A 14,948-nucleotide genomic window follows, 5' to 3' on the forward strand; every position below is an offset into this window, starting at 1 on the left:
ATGCCATCCAGCCATCTCATCCTCGGTCGTCCCCTTCTCCTCCTGCCCCCAATCCCTCCCAGCATCAGAGTCTTTTCCAATGAGTCAGCTCCTTGCATGAGGTGGCCAAACTACTGGAGTTTCAGCTTTAGCATCATTCCTTCCAAAGAAATCCCAGGGCTGATCTCCTTCCTTACCTACCTCAAATTACAGACCACTCTTTCTCCAGCAGCTAAGACCCATTGCAGTGTGACAAGAAAAACAAGAACAAAACACACCTTAGAACTTCTTTCCTAGTTTAATCTGAAACATACCCGCTGTGGTCCAGTCACCTGCAGCTGTCTCCTGCCGGCTCTACCTGGCCACCTGAAGTGAAACTTCCTCCATGATGCTTTGTTCCATTGGATCCTTGTCTCCGATCCTAATTTTGGCTTGGAGCTCTAGAGGCTGGGAGTCTGTGCCCAGAGCAGGTACTTTGATGGAATTTAAATATCTGATTTAATATCTGGGTTTCACATTGTGTCAACTGGAGAAATATTTATTAATGGCTTTTGGTCAACACATGTCCCTGGCCGAAGGATGACATCAAACCTTGTTCCCCACTTTCCAGGTGCTTCCAATTTAGTTGTGGAGATGAGACAAACACTGCAAATAGTGAGCTGAAGAGTATTCATTTTCACTATTTCTTAAAACTCAGAGGCAGGAAAATACATACAGCTCAGGATAGGATGAAAAAGATATCCATCTTTCCCCTCAACCACAAATAAACTAATAGACAATAAAACAAATGAATTAATGAGATAAAATGAATAAAAAATAGAATAAAGAGAAAATAAAAATAAAAGCAGAACAAATGAAATTAAGTAATGAAATAAAGTTAGTAAAAACAAAACGAATATAAAATGAAATAATAAGCCGAGTAAAATAATAAAGTGGAATAACGAAACAAAAATGAAATAAAAGAAAATTACTATAACAATTAAAAATAAAGCCAACACAATAAATATAAGAAAATTAGTAAAATGAGAAGGAATGTAATTAATCAAAGAAACACTGTAATGATTGGAGGGAACGGAGTTAACGTTTGTTGGGCAGGATCTCGTTATGTTTTCCGCCTGCATTTGGGCCCCCGGGTGTCGGCCAGAACGAAATCTGGGCACGGGGAAATGCTGGGTCGCTAATGCGCGGCGCCCTCGGGTGAGATGGCTTTCCGAGCCGGTAAACGTGGAGTCTGGCCGGGAAAGAGGGGCTCCCCGGGCCGGCACCACCTCGGCCCCTCTGGGCCGGTTCGCCGCGTCGACCCAGCCGCCGGTAGGTGGCGCCCTGAGCCCCGAGGCCCGCGCACCGCGCTGGCCGAGCAGGTTCCTCCCAGACCGCGCGCGCCTTCGCCGCGGCCTCTGCTTAATCCTTTGGAGTCTCCCCTGCCCCCGCCACCTGCGGGCCCTCGGCTGCTCCTTCTGAGGATGAGCCGCACGCGTAATGGTGACTTTGGAGCACCTGGGGGGAAAAATGTCACATCAAACGCAGGGTTCTTGCCACAAGACCATCAGTGGGAGACTGGACAGAAGGATGGTTCATGCAAACTCTTGATCTGCCTCGATGGACTACACTGTGTCCTAAAAAGTAACTGAAAGTGTGAAATAAAATTTTGAAACGGGAGTAAAAAAAAAAAAAAAATTCACCTGCCTGCTGCCTCCGGGGAAAGGCTATTCGTCCAGAGTAGCTAGCTACCTGTGGCTTTAGCAGGGATTCAGTGAGGGCAGAGGGCGCTTGCAGGCGGTCTGCGCGCAGTCCCACAAACCCCGGGAAAGCTGTGCTGGGGGAGGCAGGGGGGCGCAGGGGGTGGGGACGCGGGGACCAGGGACCGCTCACATGCAAATGCAGCTGGGACAATCCGGCCGGGCGCCTCCGCGCCTCCAGGAGGCCGAGGCTGGGACAAAGCATTAGCATTTTCTACAAGTGAAAAGCCCGCATTCCTGGGCGGGGAGGCCGCGAGGGCGCCGCCCCCTCTCCCCATTCACACTCCGGACCACACAGAGCGCCTCTCGCGCCAAATGCTCGAAGGTTCGCTCCAGCTTTTCTTTTGACTAGGGCGATGCATCCGAAATGTAGATATTTCCCTAAACGCCGGCTTTGACATTTAATGTGATCCTAAGTAGCCAGAAATGTGGACTGGATTAGGAGGAGGCTTGGGGCCCACAGGGACACTTGGCCAAATCCGCCTAAATCCTCCTGGACAATTGTTTGTCACCACACGGATCCCCTTTGCCCCAAATGAGGGGGCTAATGAACTGCGCTGCCTCCTCCCGGGGCACTCCCACTCCCACCCAGGAGCCGGCACGTCGGCCCGGTTCTCCCCAGGGAGGAAGCCAAGCCTAGTGTGCAAACTGCTCTGTGAAGGTATAGGTTTGGTTCCGTTAGGCTGGGCCGGCTGAGTTTGACCAGTAACCCACCCATGCTGGGTCACTATTTAACTGGCTTGATGAGGCTCAGCGGGTCAAGGATGCTGAGGCCCCCCGCGAACCCTGGGATTATGTTAATAAGCCATCCCCACCTTGAGAGACAGTTCCTGTGACACTGCCTGACCTAGAAGGGAAGGCACCCAGAATCTGTGCTGCAGACTCTATTATCCAGAACGATCCACACACTGTATACGGTACAGCCCTGCTTTCAAAGTATTCGGGATCCAGGAAGGGCAAGATGATGAAGAACAGAAGTAGACTCAGCCTGAAAAATCCACCAGGTTACCATGGGGCTCCCCTGAAAAGCTTACCATCCCGGAAGTACCTCTGGGGAGCATGTTTTGAGTGAATGAAGGCTTGGGACAGAGCAGGTATCTCCCTGGAAGTTAGGGACCAAGGGGCCGAGTGAAAGAGCCAGAGTGTGTACACACTGGAACAGGAACCAAGTCCTAGGGATGGGAAATGGTGACCACTCTGAGGGACAGCAGATTCCAGTCTGGATGTAACACGCTGGGTCTAAGAGTTCAGTGGGGAGACGGGAGTGGTTGGCGTGCAGAGACCTCTCTGGGGGGAGTCAGAGCTGTGCTGCAGGGGCAGATGAGAGGAGGAAAGGGTGGGGAAGGGGCCTCCTGTCAGAGGAGGCGGGCCTGGGTGAGGCAGGTTAAGAACAGGATGAGAACATGGGATGATGCCAGTATATACTGAACACCCCTCATGGCCCAGACACTGGACACAGCCAGAGCGCAGGAGGCAGTCATTTACCTGGAAGGGTGCCCTTGCTCTCTACCACCCAACTCCCCAGTTCCAGTGGCTCAGCAGTCTCTGCTTTGATTATCCTTCATATATTACACAGTAAAATATTAAGAATTTCCTTTTGAACATCTGGAGCTCCTATCCAGCAACAACAATGTCCGGGGCTTTAAACCTCATTCCAAGTCTGTGAGAGAGGTACTGTTATTGTCCTCACTTCACAGATGAAAAAAGAAACTGAGGCATAAAGAGGCAAAATACCGTGTTGCAGATCAAGTCTGTCCTGGTGAGAGAGCTGAGATGTGGAGCCAGTCCAGCAGTCTGGCTCCATGGTCACCTTCCTCCAGGTGGTTTCCAAGTCATCGAGGATGACTGGGCTGAGCAGGTCCTCTAGGCAACAGGGAAGCAAATGCACTCACCTGTAGTGTGTCTTTGCATACGGGCATCTCATTTTAATTTTCACAGGAGGCCCTGAGTAGTTAGCTTCATTGTGCAGAGGGTCAAAAACCTCAAGAGATCAAGGCACTTGGGTTGAGTAAGGGGCAGAGCTCCCAGCAGACTGGCCCATAAGGGGTTCTGCATGGTGGGAACACCAAGAGTGCTATTCTGAGAAGGGGGTAGGGGTACAAGTTGGGCAGCAGAGACCCTTGAAGGCACTGGCTCTGCTGGGGGCCGCCCTGCCCCTGCACAATCTGTGAAGGGACCCATGTCGTGAATTCTGGCCCACTGGGCTGCTGAACAGGTGGTGGGGCTTGAACAAAAGCCAAGGAGGCCTGTCTCAGAATTCACAACCCCATCAGCTATGACACCCTTTGAGAGCCCCACCTGTTAAACTGCAGAACATCATCTACCATAGAAGAAAGGTATGATCGAGACACAAATGGTCGGGGCGGGGGTGGTGGGGTGGAGAAATTGGGACAGCGAGGAGAAACTTCCAGAACATGGCATCTAAAACTTCTCAGCACTGTTAGGGTTACCTCCATTAGCAGTAAGTGAAAGTTGCTCAGTCATGTCTGACTCTGTGACCCCATGGACTATATGGAATTCTCCAGGCCAGAATATGGAGCTTCTTTACCAGCTGAGCCACCAGGGAAGGCCAAGGATACTGGAGCAGGTAGCCTATCCCTTCTCCAGGGGATCTTCCCAACCCAGGGATGGAACCGGGATCTGCTGCATTGCAGGAGGATTCTTTTTTTTATTGAAGTATAATTGCTTTACAAAATTTTGTTGTTTTCTGCAGGTGGATTCTTTACCAACTGAGCTACCAGGGAAGCTCCTCCATAGCAGAGATGGTGACCGTTCACAGACTGTGGTGGAAAAAATGAGTGGGAGAAGACTTCCTGGCTGATGGACTCAGAAAGACAAGTCATAGAGGTAAAGAGCCTCCACTTACTGCGCCCAGATCTGCTGAGGGTGGCTGTGGAGGGGAGAGCTGGACTGCTGGGGTCAGAATTTGACAACAATGCATCAGATCTAGAGTGCTCCAGCTGGGAAAACCCTTCACCAGCCTTCTCCTAAGATGTGCAGGGTTGTACCAGCACCTGCAGTTAAGGATGGATACATGATTTGAACTACAGAGGAGATGGAGGCTGAGGTCTGCTGAGGGTTTCTGGGGAAACTGTTCCTGATGGTTTCTGATCACGACAGGGTGCCTTTACCTTCTTCTTTTCAAATTTTATTTTTGGCTGCACTGGGTCTTCGCTGCTTTGAGCGGGCTTTCTCTAGTTGCGGAGAGTGGGGGCTACTCTTCGCTGTGGAGCTCAGGGCTCTCCTTGTGGTGGTTTTTCTTGCTGTGGAGCGTGGGCTTTGTTGCCCCATGGCGCATGGAATCTTCCTGAACCAGGGATCCAACCTGTGTTCTCTGCAAGAGGATTCTTCGCCACTGGACCACGAGGGAAGTCTTGCTGCGTCTTCTTGCTTCAGTGCAGATATGATGCTGGAACATCCTGTGACCAGGGGGACAGAAGTCCAGATGCTGAGGAGGATGGTGTGGGAAAACAGAGCTGAGTCCCTGATAGCATCACTGAGCACTAAAGCCAAGGTCACCAGCTGCCTATGGATCCCCTTCTCAAGTGGGATAGAAACTATCTTCGTTTAAGTCACGGATCCACTTTGTGCTACTCACAGCCAAGGGTATTCTTATTTAACAGCAACATGGGGCCTCATCTGCCTCTTAGCTATTCCTGCTTTCCCTCTAACTAACCAGCAAGTGGGGAAAGTTTCAGTTTCTTGAGATGTCTCCAAAGATATATTGCCTTCGAGTTCAACTACAGGCCTTCTACCACCCATATGCCACCCAAGACCTGGTGGGCTCGCAATGTATGAAGCGTGTGGGCTTTGTATGGAAAATGCCCTGGCTAAGCTCTAATCCTTTGACCACCTGATGCGAAAAGCTGACTCATTGCAAAAGACGCTGATGCTGGGAAAGACAGAGGGCAGGAGGAGATGCTGGGAAAGATAGAGGGCTGGAGGAGATGCTGGGAAAGATAGAGGGCAGGAGAAGGGGTGACGGAAGATGTGGCATCAGACTCAGCGGACATGAGTCTGAGCAAACTTGGAGAGAGAGTGAAGGACACGGAAGCCTGGTGTGCTGCAGTCCACGGGTCACAAAGAGTTGGAAATGACTGAGCGACTGAATGGCAACAGGCAAAGCTGCCACCATCCTGCGGCACACACGCGGGTCCCACAGAACCGCTGCAGATCTGGGGCTTGGGCAAGCAGCTCCTGCAGATTTTGACCAACACCAGTGCAGCCTACGACTCCCATCTCATTTGGAAAAGGCTTCGAGAGGCCCGAGGGAGCTAGGCCACCTCTGTTTTCTGTATCCTCCAGGAAGGAATCTACTCTGTATATAAAACAACTTGTTGTTTAATCTCGAAGTCGTGTCTGACTCTTGCGGCCCTATGGGCTGTAGCCCTGCCAGGCTCCTCTGTCCATGGGATTCTCCAGGCAAGCATACTGGGAATGGGTTGCCATTTCCTTCTCCAGGGAATCTTCCTGACCCAGGGATCAAACCTGCATCTCCTGCACGGGCAGACGGACTTTACCGTGGAGCCACCAGGGAAAGCAACTGCCACACGGCAAAGAGCAGGCGAGCCCCGTGCACACCCTTCCCACATTCAAATGGAAGGAAAGCCGTGCCCCCTTCTCTGAGTCACTCGTGGGTAGTGTGTGGTCACGTCACACTCAGCTCCTGTAGATCCCCAACTAAAATGTTTGGTTTCAGCAACTGAATAATTCAGATGCAGTTTCTGATAAACCATGCGCTTCTCTAAATGCTCCCCTCTCCATTTGTGAAAACCGAGGAGTCGTGTAGATTCGGCTAGTGTGAACCTGGTCTTCCGGGTCGGGAACTGGAGAGACGCTGGCAGCGGGGACGATCCTGAACGGCAGCTTTCGTGAGTCCAAGCCTGATGCTGACTGGGGGGTCGCCCAGGCTCCCCAGAGTCAGTCTGCAGTGTGTTTCGTGGCTCCTGCTTTTAAGTTTAACGTATTGACCCTACTGACCCATTCTGGCTGGGTCAATCCCGCCGCACATACCTGTCTCTTATGGGAAACAAGCTTTTAAGTTCCCGTTTGCACCTGCGATGGGAATAGCGATGAGCCTTGAACTCCCTGCTGACAGACTCCCTAACTGGTGCTTCTCCCTAACGGTACAGGAGGGTGAACGTGGCCGGTGCCCTGAATGCTGTTTGTCGTCACCTGTAATTTTTAAGCCATAATGGATTCCTATCAGTCGTCGCTTCTTGACCCAACCTGACTAGCGCTATGGGTCTCACTATGCATTTTCTGGCCCCTTTAGTCACAACTAGGTTATGACGCGTCAGCCTCCCCTGCCTTCTGCCCTGCACAACTTCTGGACTGGCTTCTCATCTGCTCACCATGTGGTATCCACTGTTAAAACTTTAACATGAAATGTTGAATGCCAACATAACTGTAACCATTGCAAAAAAGACAAAATGGATTTAACAAGACTGTTTTAATTGTCTTCGACAGATATATCACATAATGGCTTAAAATGAATAATCTAGCAAAGATTATATGGAAAACAGATGAAAATGAGTTTGTGAATCCTTAACTGTATTAAGCTTCCAGCCAAAAAAAATTAAAAATAAAATAAAAATCAGGGGTTAAAATCATTTCAAAATTGTGTCTTCAAAACTAGCACCCTTCAGCATCTGTCTTTTATTCATTTTGCTGTGATACAACTAAAAAAGCTTGTAAATATTCCCCTGGGTCTCAGGTAACAGTTTTCCACGAGCAAACTATCACTTTCTCTGCACAGTGAACGCTGGCATTTGGATGGGCTGGATCGGGTGGACGGGCTGGAACACTGGCTTCTTTCTCATTTCAGAGAGTGTTTTCACTGCAGGGAGCAGCTGATTCCTTTTGATGATCTGTAAGGCCAGCTGGGTATTACCTATAAAAACACTTCCCATTACAGAAAAGCATATAACAATAGCACCACCTAACAAAGCAAGCCCGTCAAGTCTCAAAAGGGAGGAAAAGATGATGGAGAAGAGCAGTGGTCTGCAACCGCTGCTATACACTAGAATCACGTAATGCCCCCTGCAACATCCTGGGAAATTCTGATTTAAGAAATTTAGCGTGTGAGCTAGGGGACAGAATTGTTGGAAGCTCTGTATTGATTTTAAGGTGGAGCCCAGTTTGAGAACTTGAAAGGGCTCTAGACTGTGCACTAACCGGGCCACACCTTTCAGGAGGACGAGGCCTGCTGGGCACCTTCTTCAGCAATAAAAAGAGGGGAGGCTTGTAAGGATTTCCACGATCAGCAAGGGGGTATGACGAACAACTCTTAATGCTTCTGTGCCCCGTCATCTCTCCCATTCAGCTCTCCTTTTCTACTTCACATCATCTCTCATGTAGGGCCCACAGCCCTTCTAGGTCATATATGCCCCCAGAGGCATGACCTGGATTTAGGCTTGAATAAAAAATCCTCAGCAGGAACTGGCTTACGGCAAAGCTTATTAACGACATCTGTATTTAAAACACTAAGGTGTACAACCCAAAGCCACTGCATTCTGTCTCAGGTTCTCAATTAAGAGTCATTTGGATGCCTAAGAGAAAGGTTAGTTAGTAGAGATGAATTATAATTGTCAGAAGTTATGCTATTCTGCATTTTCACAGATAAAAGGATATACACTTAACCTGCAAGAAGTTAAGAATTTGCAAGATATCAGAAACTCCCTTGTTTAGAAGAATGTGATGGTTAATATCTCTTCCTTTTCTAAGAGAAAAAGCAGACACCAAAAATCTCTGGCTCTTTGCAGGGCTACAGTCAAGAGAAGAACCACTCACCATTCTGTAGCTCAAGGTAGACAGCCAACAGGATGGCTTCAGGGGGCACCTCTTTGGGATGGATCATTGAGGCCGCCTTCACTCAAAACAAAAGAGAGACCCATGAGAAACGGGTAGCTTAAGATACAAACTCCGAGTAATGCCAAAAAAAGAAAAAGAATGTCAACCTACCAATGTCGAGTCAGCAGACTTACTCGAGCTCACTGGGACACTACAGTTCTGCTCGGATGGCCCTCAGCTGTCTGTCTTCATCCCTCCCAATTAAACTAGACATATAATTTTCAGTACATATTTATCTTCCCTTGCTTAGTCCATAATGAGTTCTTAACAGGAGAGTGCTCCTTCTCTCTTGGTCTTCTCCTGCTTGGGATTCTTCTAGCTCTTGCCTATGCTTGTTTTTTGTTTTGGCCATGCCCTGCGCCTTGTAGGATCTTAGCTCCCCAACCAGATATTGAACCCGTGCCCCCTGCTGTGGAAGCGTGGACCTAACCACTGGACCGCTAGGAAAGTACTGAATTAACATGCATCTGAGGATGAGCTCTTTCCAGTTCTGTGGAACCCCTCTGGGGCTGCCGATGGCAGTACCTGTTCCCCTACTACAGGTTGGGTCTCTGCCTGTGACTGGTCCAAGGACGGGCAGGGGACCTAAAGAGCCCTGATCGAAAGTTCCCGAGACCGGCTCATGCGGCCTCTCTGGGTGGGAGAAGTCAGAGGTCTAGTTCAGTTACACGGCGCCAGGAACGTTTATTGTGTGCAGAATTTCTTGGGTACTGACTGTAAACCCTTCTTTCTAAAAAGGTGTATTTATAATTTAACTTTTTGAGTGGACAGAGTCATGCAATTAAAAACTAAACAGCAAACAGGTATCCAGGGAACAGTTTCCCATCTCAGTGCTCCAGCTACACGGCACCTCTCCTGTCACCCCCGGGAGCCAATGTTAGCGGTTTCTGGTGTACTCATCCAGAGATCCTTTATGCATATACAGGATTACATAACAAGTGTTGGGCATTTATTTGTTCTTTTCACTTAAAATACGTCTCAGATATGTTATTGTTTTAGTATGCAAGGTTTACAACTGCCTTGGGTTCAACTATACGGAACACCATTATTGATTTGACTGAGCACTGATACAGATGTGGTTAACAATCTTTTGAAATATTGATGATTAAAATTTTCAGGAAAACTCTCCACTAGGTGCCTAGGTTCATTTGCAACAACAGTCAGTCGTGTACTTTGCAAGAATATGTCTGGGAACTCCCTTAGTGGTCCAGTGGCTAAGGCTCCATGTTCCCAGTGCGGGGGGCCTGAGTTTGATCCCTGCTCAGGGAACTAGATCCCACAAGCTGCAACTAAAGATCCTGCATCTGCAAGTAAGACTCGGCACAGCCAAGTAAATATTTTTTAAAAAGAGTATGTCTGGAGGAGTTATATTCCAGTGTTTAACAAACTGACCAGAAGTCAGAACGCGTACAGGATGACAGAGCCCAGCAATTCCAAGCCCCTGCCGGCTGCTCCACGAGGCGCCTGGCCCTGGCCCAGCCTCACCTGGTGGAGACACTTGCGGGCTTTGTCATACTCGCTCCTCAGGCAGTAGGCGCTGCCCAGGTTGAACAGCATCACGGTCCGGGCCGAGTTGACGGAACTGGGGTAGCACTGAGGGGCCCGCTTCCCAGCTGAGGAGAAGAGCACACTCACGTGAGGAGGCCAGGCTGGGGCACGGAGGCAACCCGTCCACCGCCCGCGAAGCTGCCCAGAACTTGAGCCTGGCTGTCCTCCTTGGGCGGCAGAGGAAGGCCATGGAGGCTCGAGGGCGAGTCTCTGGGAAGCAGTCTGGGCTACTGAAGTCTTTACAAAATGTCTTACTTACAGGATTCCATTGCTTCATTTTCACCTTTGTCTGATCCTACAAAGACACAAAAATAAATCTGAGCGGGCCAGACAAAAAGAGTATATTTTCCAAACAATTTTCTTTAGGAAATGGAAATCTAATATTAAGGCAATCTGTCACAGTATTTCCTTTTTTACGTAGTGGAGGTTCTAATAGCACTGGTGGCTCAGATGGTAAAGAATCTGCCTGCAGTGTGGGAGACCTTGGTTCGATCCCTGGCTTAGGAAGATGTCCCGGAGGAGGGCTTGGCCGCCCACTCCAATATTCTTCCTTGGAGAATCCCCACGGTCAGAGGTGCCTGAAGGGCTACAGTCCATGGGGTCGCAAAGAGTCAGACATGACCGAGCGCCTAAGCATACGGGTTCTAATAAAAGAGAGAATGCCACCTCCCATCCACCACCACCCCCAAGTCTGAGAAATAACCTCAAATAAAGAGAATTCTAGTCTTGCTCCCTCAAAACTTTAGCCATGATTTAAAACTGACTTTTGAATGTGTTTTTACTCTCCCTGGGATTGTGGAATCCCTCCACAGAGAAAAACACAGTGTTAAGAATCAAAACAAATCATTCTGGACTTCTTAGTGGTCCAGTGGTTAAGACTCCGTGCTCCCAAAGAAGGGGGCCCAGGTTCAATCCCCAGTCAGGGAACTAGATCCTACCTGCTGCAACCGAGTTTGTATGCTGCAACTAAGGCTCCAAACAGCCAAATAAATACATTAAAAGAACCCCCCCAAAACGAATCACTCTAACTCCATCAGTGTTTCAAAAGTGAGAATTTAGCAATTAGTACATAGTAAGTATGGCTCAAACTATAGACTGCCAACCTATAACTCCCTTCCATTCACAACTGTGCCCTTAAATTTCTGTATGTCCTGAGTTACAACGGAAAGGCAGTGGAAATGGTGAAGCGTCCTGATCAAACATGTCTTCCTTAACCTTGGTCCTGCTCGTTTGAAGAGATCCCTAAGGAGACATCAGTGACATTCTCTGGGTTCAAGTGAGTAATAGCATCAGAGATTCTGTCCAGAGAGATGAGGGCTTCTGCAGCATACAAATGACCCAGGAACCTGAAATGAAAAAAAATGGGTTCCAAATTGAAACGTAGGTCATCACAAAAATACCCAATGTATAATAAAATCTGGTGTATACATAAAAATTTCACGTATGTTAAGAATCACTTAAATTTTTCTCTTTAAAAATATCTTAAAATATACAATAATTTTTGTGTTGGCTAAGAAGGAACAAATGACACACATCAAGACAGCAGTTTAAAAGTGGGCAGTAAAATAAATAAATAAAAATAAGAGTGGGCAGTAAAAAAAAAAAAAAAAGTGGGCAGTAAATCAACTGTATTTCAATAAAAATTTAAAATACAGTTGACAAATGTATGCTGTTCTATTTATACAGAAAATACCATCGGGAAGCGACGAAGTTCTCAAGGAAGTGGCAGATGCTAGGACGTGTGCCCTGGGAGTGGAGGATCAGAGTTAGGGTTCTCCAGCCTGTGCTGCCACCTCAGCCAGAAGGCCCTGGGGCACCAGACTCGATTTAGGTTGGACCAGCTCCATTTCTTTAAACTTGTGACTTCGGCTGCACTGGGTCTGTCTGCATCGTTGCATGCTGGCTCTCTCTGGCTGAGGCGAGCGGGGGCTGCTCTCTAGCTGCGGGGCATGAGCTTCTCGCTCTGGTGGCTTTTCTCGTTGCAGAGCACAGGCTCGAGGTGCCGCAGGCTTCAGGGCTTGTAGTGCATGGGCTTCAGGCTGAGCTGCCCCGCGGCATGTGGGATCTTTCCCGAGCAGGGACAGAACCGGTGTCCCCCGCCTCGGCAGGCGGACCGTGAGGGAAGCCCCCGGATCAGCTTCACTTCTATGGCACAAGTGTCTTCCCTTCACACCCTCTCTCCTGGGTGCAGCTGCTGCCAGGCAGGTGGGTTTCCTCCAGGTTTACAATAGCCTGGTTCTTCCATTGTCTTCCTTTGAGCCATTTTCCCCAAGATCATCTGATTGATTTCTCAAAATTAAAACAGCCTTAGACATAATACTCCTTTCCTCAAAATCCTAATGACACTTTCCGCTTGAGAACAAAACTAAACTTTTGTAGATTTAAAGCTCTCCACAGTTGGGTTCCGCTTTCCTGTATTCAGTCAATGTCTCACTCCTCCAAAGGTTCCTCTGTTCCCGTCACTGTCCTGGGCGGATACCCCACTGCGCTGCTGGGTGCAAACCCGGGCCAAACCGAACTCCTCTGAAAGGCCAGTTCAGTTCCCAACTCCTTGAGCCAGCCTGTCCCAACTGAGTCTGTCCACATAGACCTCGAGTGGTCAAACCTTAGACTCTTTCCAATTTGACCATTTTCTGGGATTTGTGCACACTCAAGAGCAGTTCTCTTTCTTTTGTTTTTTTTTGGCTCTGCTGCATAGCCTGTGGGATTCCATTCCCTGGGGATCATATCCAGGCCCTCAGCAGTGAAAGCACGGAGTCCTAACCACTGGACCATCTGGGAATTCCCAAGAGCCATCTCATCTCTCTCTCTCTTTTTTTCCTAAGACCTATCTCTTTATTAAACAATTTCTTTCTTCTAACTACCAGGAGCTGTAATGCCCCCACTTTTTAAAATTAATTTTGAGTGGAGTATAGTTGATTTCCAATGTTGTGTTAGTTTCTGCTGCACAGCAAAGTACATCAGTTATACATATATATATACATATACATATATCCACTATTTGTTAGAGTCTGTTCTCATGTAGGTTAGCAGAGACCATTGAGTTCCCTGTGCTACAAATTAGGTTCTTATTAATCTACTTTATATGTAATGCTCTTCCATTTGGCTTCCCCACCAGATACCCTAATAGAAGTGACAACCTAAAAAATCAGTAAGTTTAAATATAGTTTGAAATAAGATATTTTAAAAATTGCATTAAACCAGAATCCATAAGCCGATAATCATTATGAAACACAGACACATTAGACTTTCCTGGTGGTCCAGTGGTTAGGACTCCATGCTTCCAAGCAGGAGGTGCAGATTCGATCCCCAGTCAGGGAACTGAGAACCCACATGCCCTGGCAAGGCCAAAAAAAATAAAAATAAAAATACCCTCCTCTCACCCATAAACATACAAATTCAGAGAACCACTTCAAATTCTGTGAGTTTACTTTAAAAAGAAAAACAACAATTAAATGCCTTCATGACACTCAAAGCCCAGACCTTCGGAAGAGGTACACAAAGGTAAAGCCGCTGTGGTACCTGGGCTGTCTAAGGCAGAAAAGCTTATCCTCACCGCAGAGATGGGGGTTCTGGCTAGTGATTAGAAACCAAATTGAGGGTAGAATGGTTAAAGAGAATTACAGATGAAATGATCAGACATGGCTTGGCCAATCCCTCAAGAAATCATAAAGCCTAAAAATGTTGTTGCTTTGATGTTCAGAGGGAAGAAGTTGATAAAGGAGGTGGAAAACCCTGCCAAAATCGCAAAGGAAAGAATCTAATTAGGATTATTTGACAACAGTAACTGACCACGTCAGTCAGAGAATTTAAAAAAAAGCAGCAAGGATCTGTATTTCATTTTTGTTAAAAAGAAACACACACACAAAACTCTGCTCCACCATTCGCCATGCACAGCACAGTGTGAGGAGTGGGTGTCTGGCAGGCACAGGCCAAGGTCCCTGGCTCGTACTTCTCAGCGCTGGGCAACAGGAAGGTGCCTTAGAGGCAACCCGACTGCCTTGATCTCAAGCCCAGGACCCTCCAGGCCTGGAGTGTAGAGGAGATTTTCTCACAGGAGAGCAGGATCTCTCATACTTGAATTGTGACAAAGTCTCTCTGTTCCTGGATGCTCTTTTTTTTTGGTGGTGGGGGGGGGTGCCTCACTGTGCAGCCCGTGGAATCTTAGTTCCCCGACCAGGGATCAAATCCATGCCCCGCTGTCGTGGAAGCATGGGGTGTTAACCATTGGACCGCCAGGGAAGTCCCAATCAATGTTAACTTTAGATGCTTGTATAAAGTAGTTCTTTTATAAAAGGCAAAAATAAACATTTACGGAACTGTTCCTCAGGGTTATGACCTCACAGTTCTAGGTGTTGCATGTTATAAACAAAGGCCACTATAAGGGAAAGGAACGTATTTTGGAAATTGTAACTATGTACATAAAGGAAGAATGTGAAAACAACTGTCCTGATGTTATACAGAGTACCCATGGTCTTGGATAAAATTCCCAGCATCAGCATCATACAAAGATTCAAAGAATGCTGCATGCTACTCACTTTTCATAAAAGAAAAGATGATGTGCTTTAGAAAATTTCAGAGTAACAATGACATTAATATTGAAGAGGCATCTGAAGAGTTTAAATAAGACTCATGTTCTCTGGAAATGGTGCAGGAGTTGGGGAAAATATTTTAAATTCAAAGCAGATTTATCCTGCTGACCAAACGCCTTTTCATGTGGGTCTTTTCACTGAGGACTCAGCTTGTCTTGGGAGCTAGTATGTGATAATGTGCCCCCTCGGACCCAGAATCCAGAGTCCAGAGTTTCTGCTTCCTCATGCACAGCATGGC

At 47.8% G+C, this 14,948-nt stretch overlaps 1 protein-coding gene across 2 annotated transcripts in view; it reads right to left on the reverse strand.

Annotated features, from left to right (window-relative positions):
* Nucleotides 1-7,161: 7,161 nt before the first annotated feature.
* CNOT10 (CCR4-NOT transcription complex subunit 10) overlaps nucleotides 7,162-14,948 on the reverse strand; it is a 57,378-nt gene continuing 49,591 nt past the window's right edge. For both annotated transcript variants that reach the window (XM_040246316.1, XM_040246317.1), the window contains exons 15-19: nucleotides 11,334-11,464; nucleotides 10,378-10,413; nucleotides 10,056-10,183; nucleotides 8,511-8,586; nucleotides 7,162-7,611 (exon numbers count right to left, since the gene is read on the reverse strand). In XM_040246316.1, the coding sequence (XP_040102250.1) occupies nucleotides 7,460-7,611; nucleotides 8,511-8,586; nucleotides 10,056-10,183; nucleotides 10,378-10,413; nucleotides 11,334-11,464 (523 nt within the window). In that variant the 3' untranslated portion in view covers nucleotides 7,162-7,459. The remainder of the gene's footprint in view (nucleotides 7,612-8,510; nucleotides 8,587-10,055; nucleotides 10,184-10,377; nucleotides 10,414-11,333; nucleotides 11,465-14,948) is intronic.

This window comes from Oryx dammah, unplaced genomic scaffold, assembly GCF_014754425.2.
Source record: "Oryx dammah isolate SB20612 unplaced genomic scaffold, SCBI_Odam_1.1 HiC_scaffold_9, whole genome shotgun sequence".
Lineage (NCBI taxonomy): Eukaryota > Metazoa > Chordata > Mammalia > Artiodactyla > Bovidae > Oryx > Oryx dammah.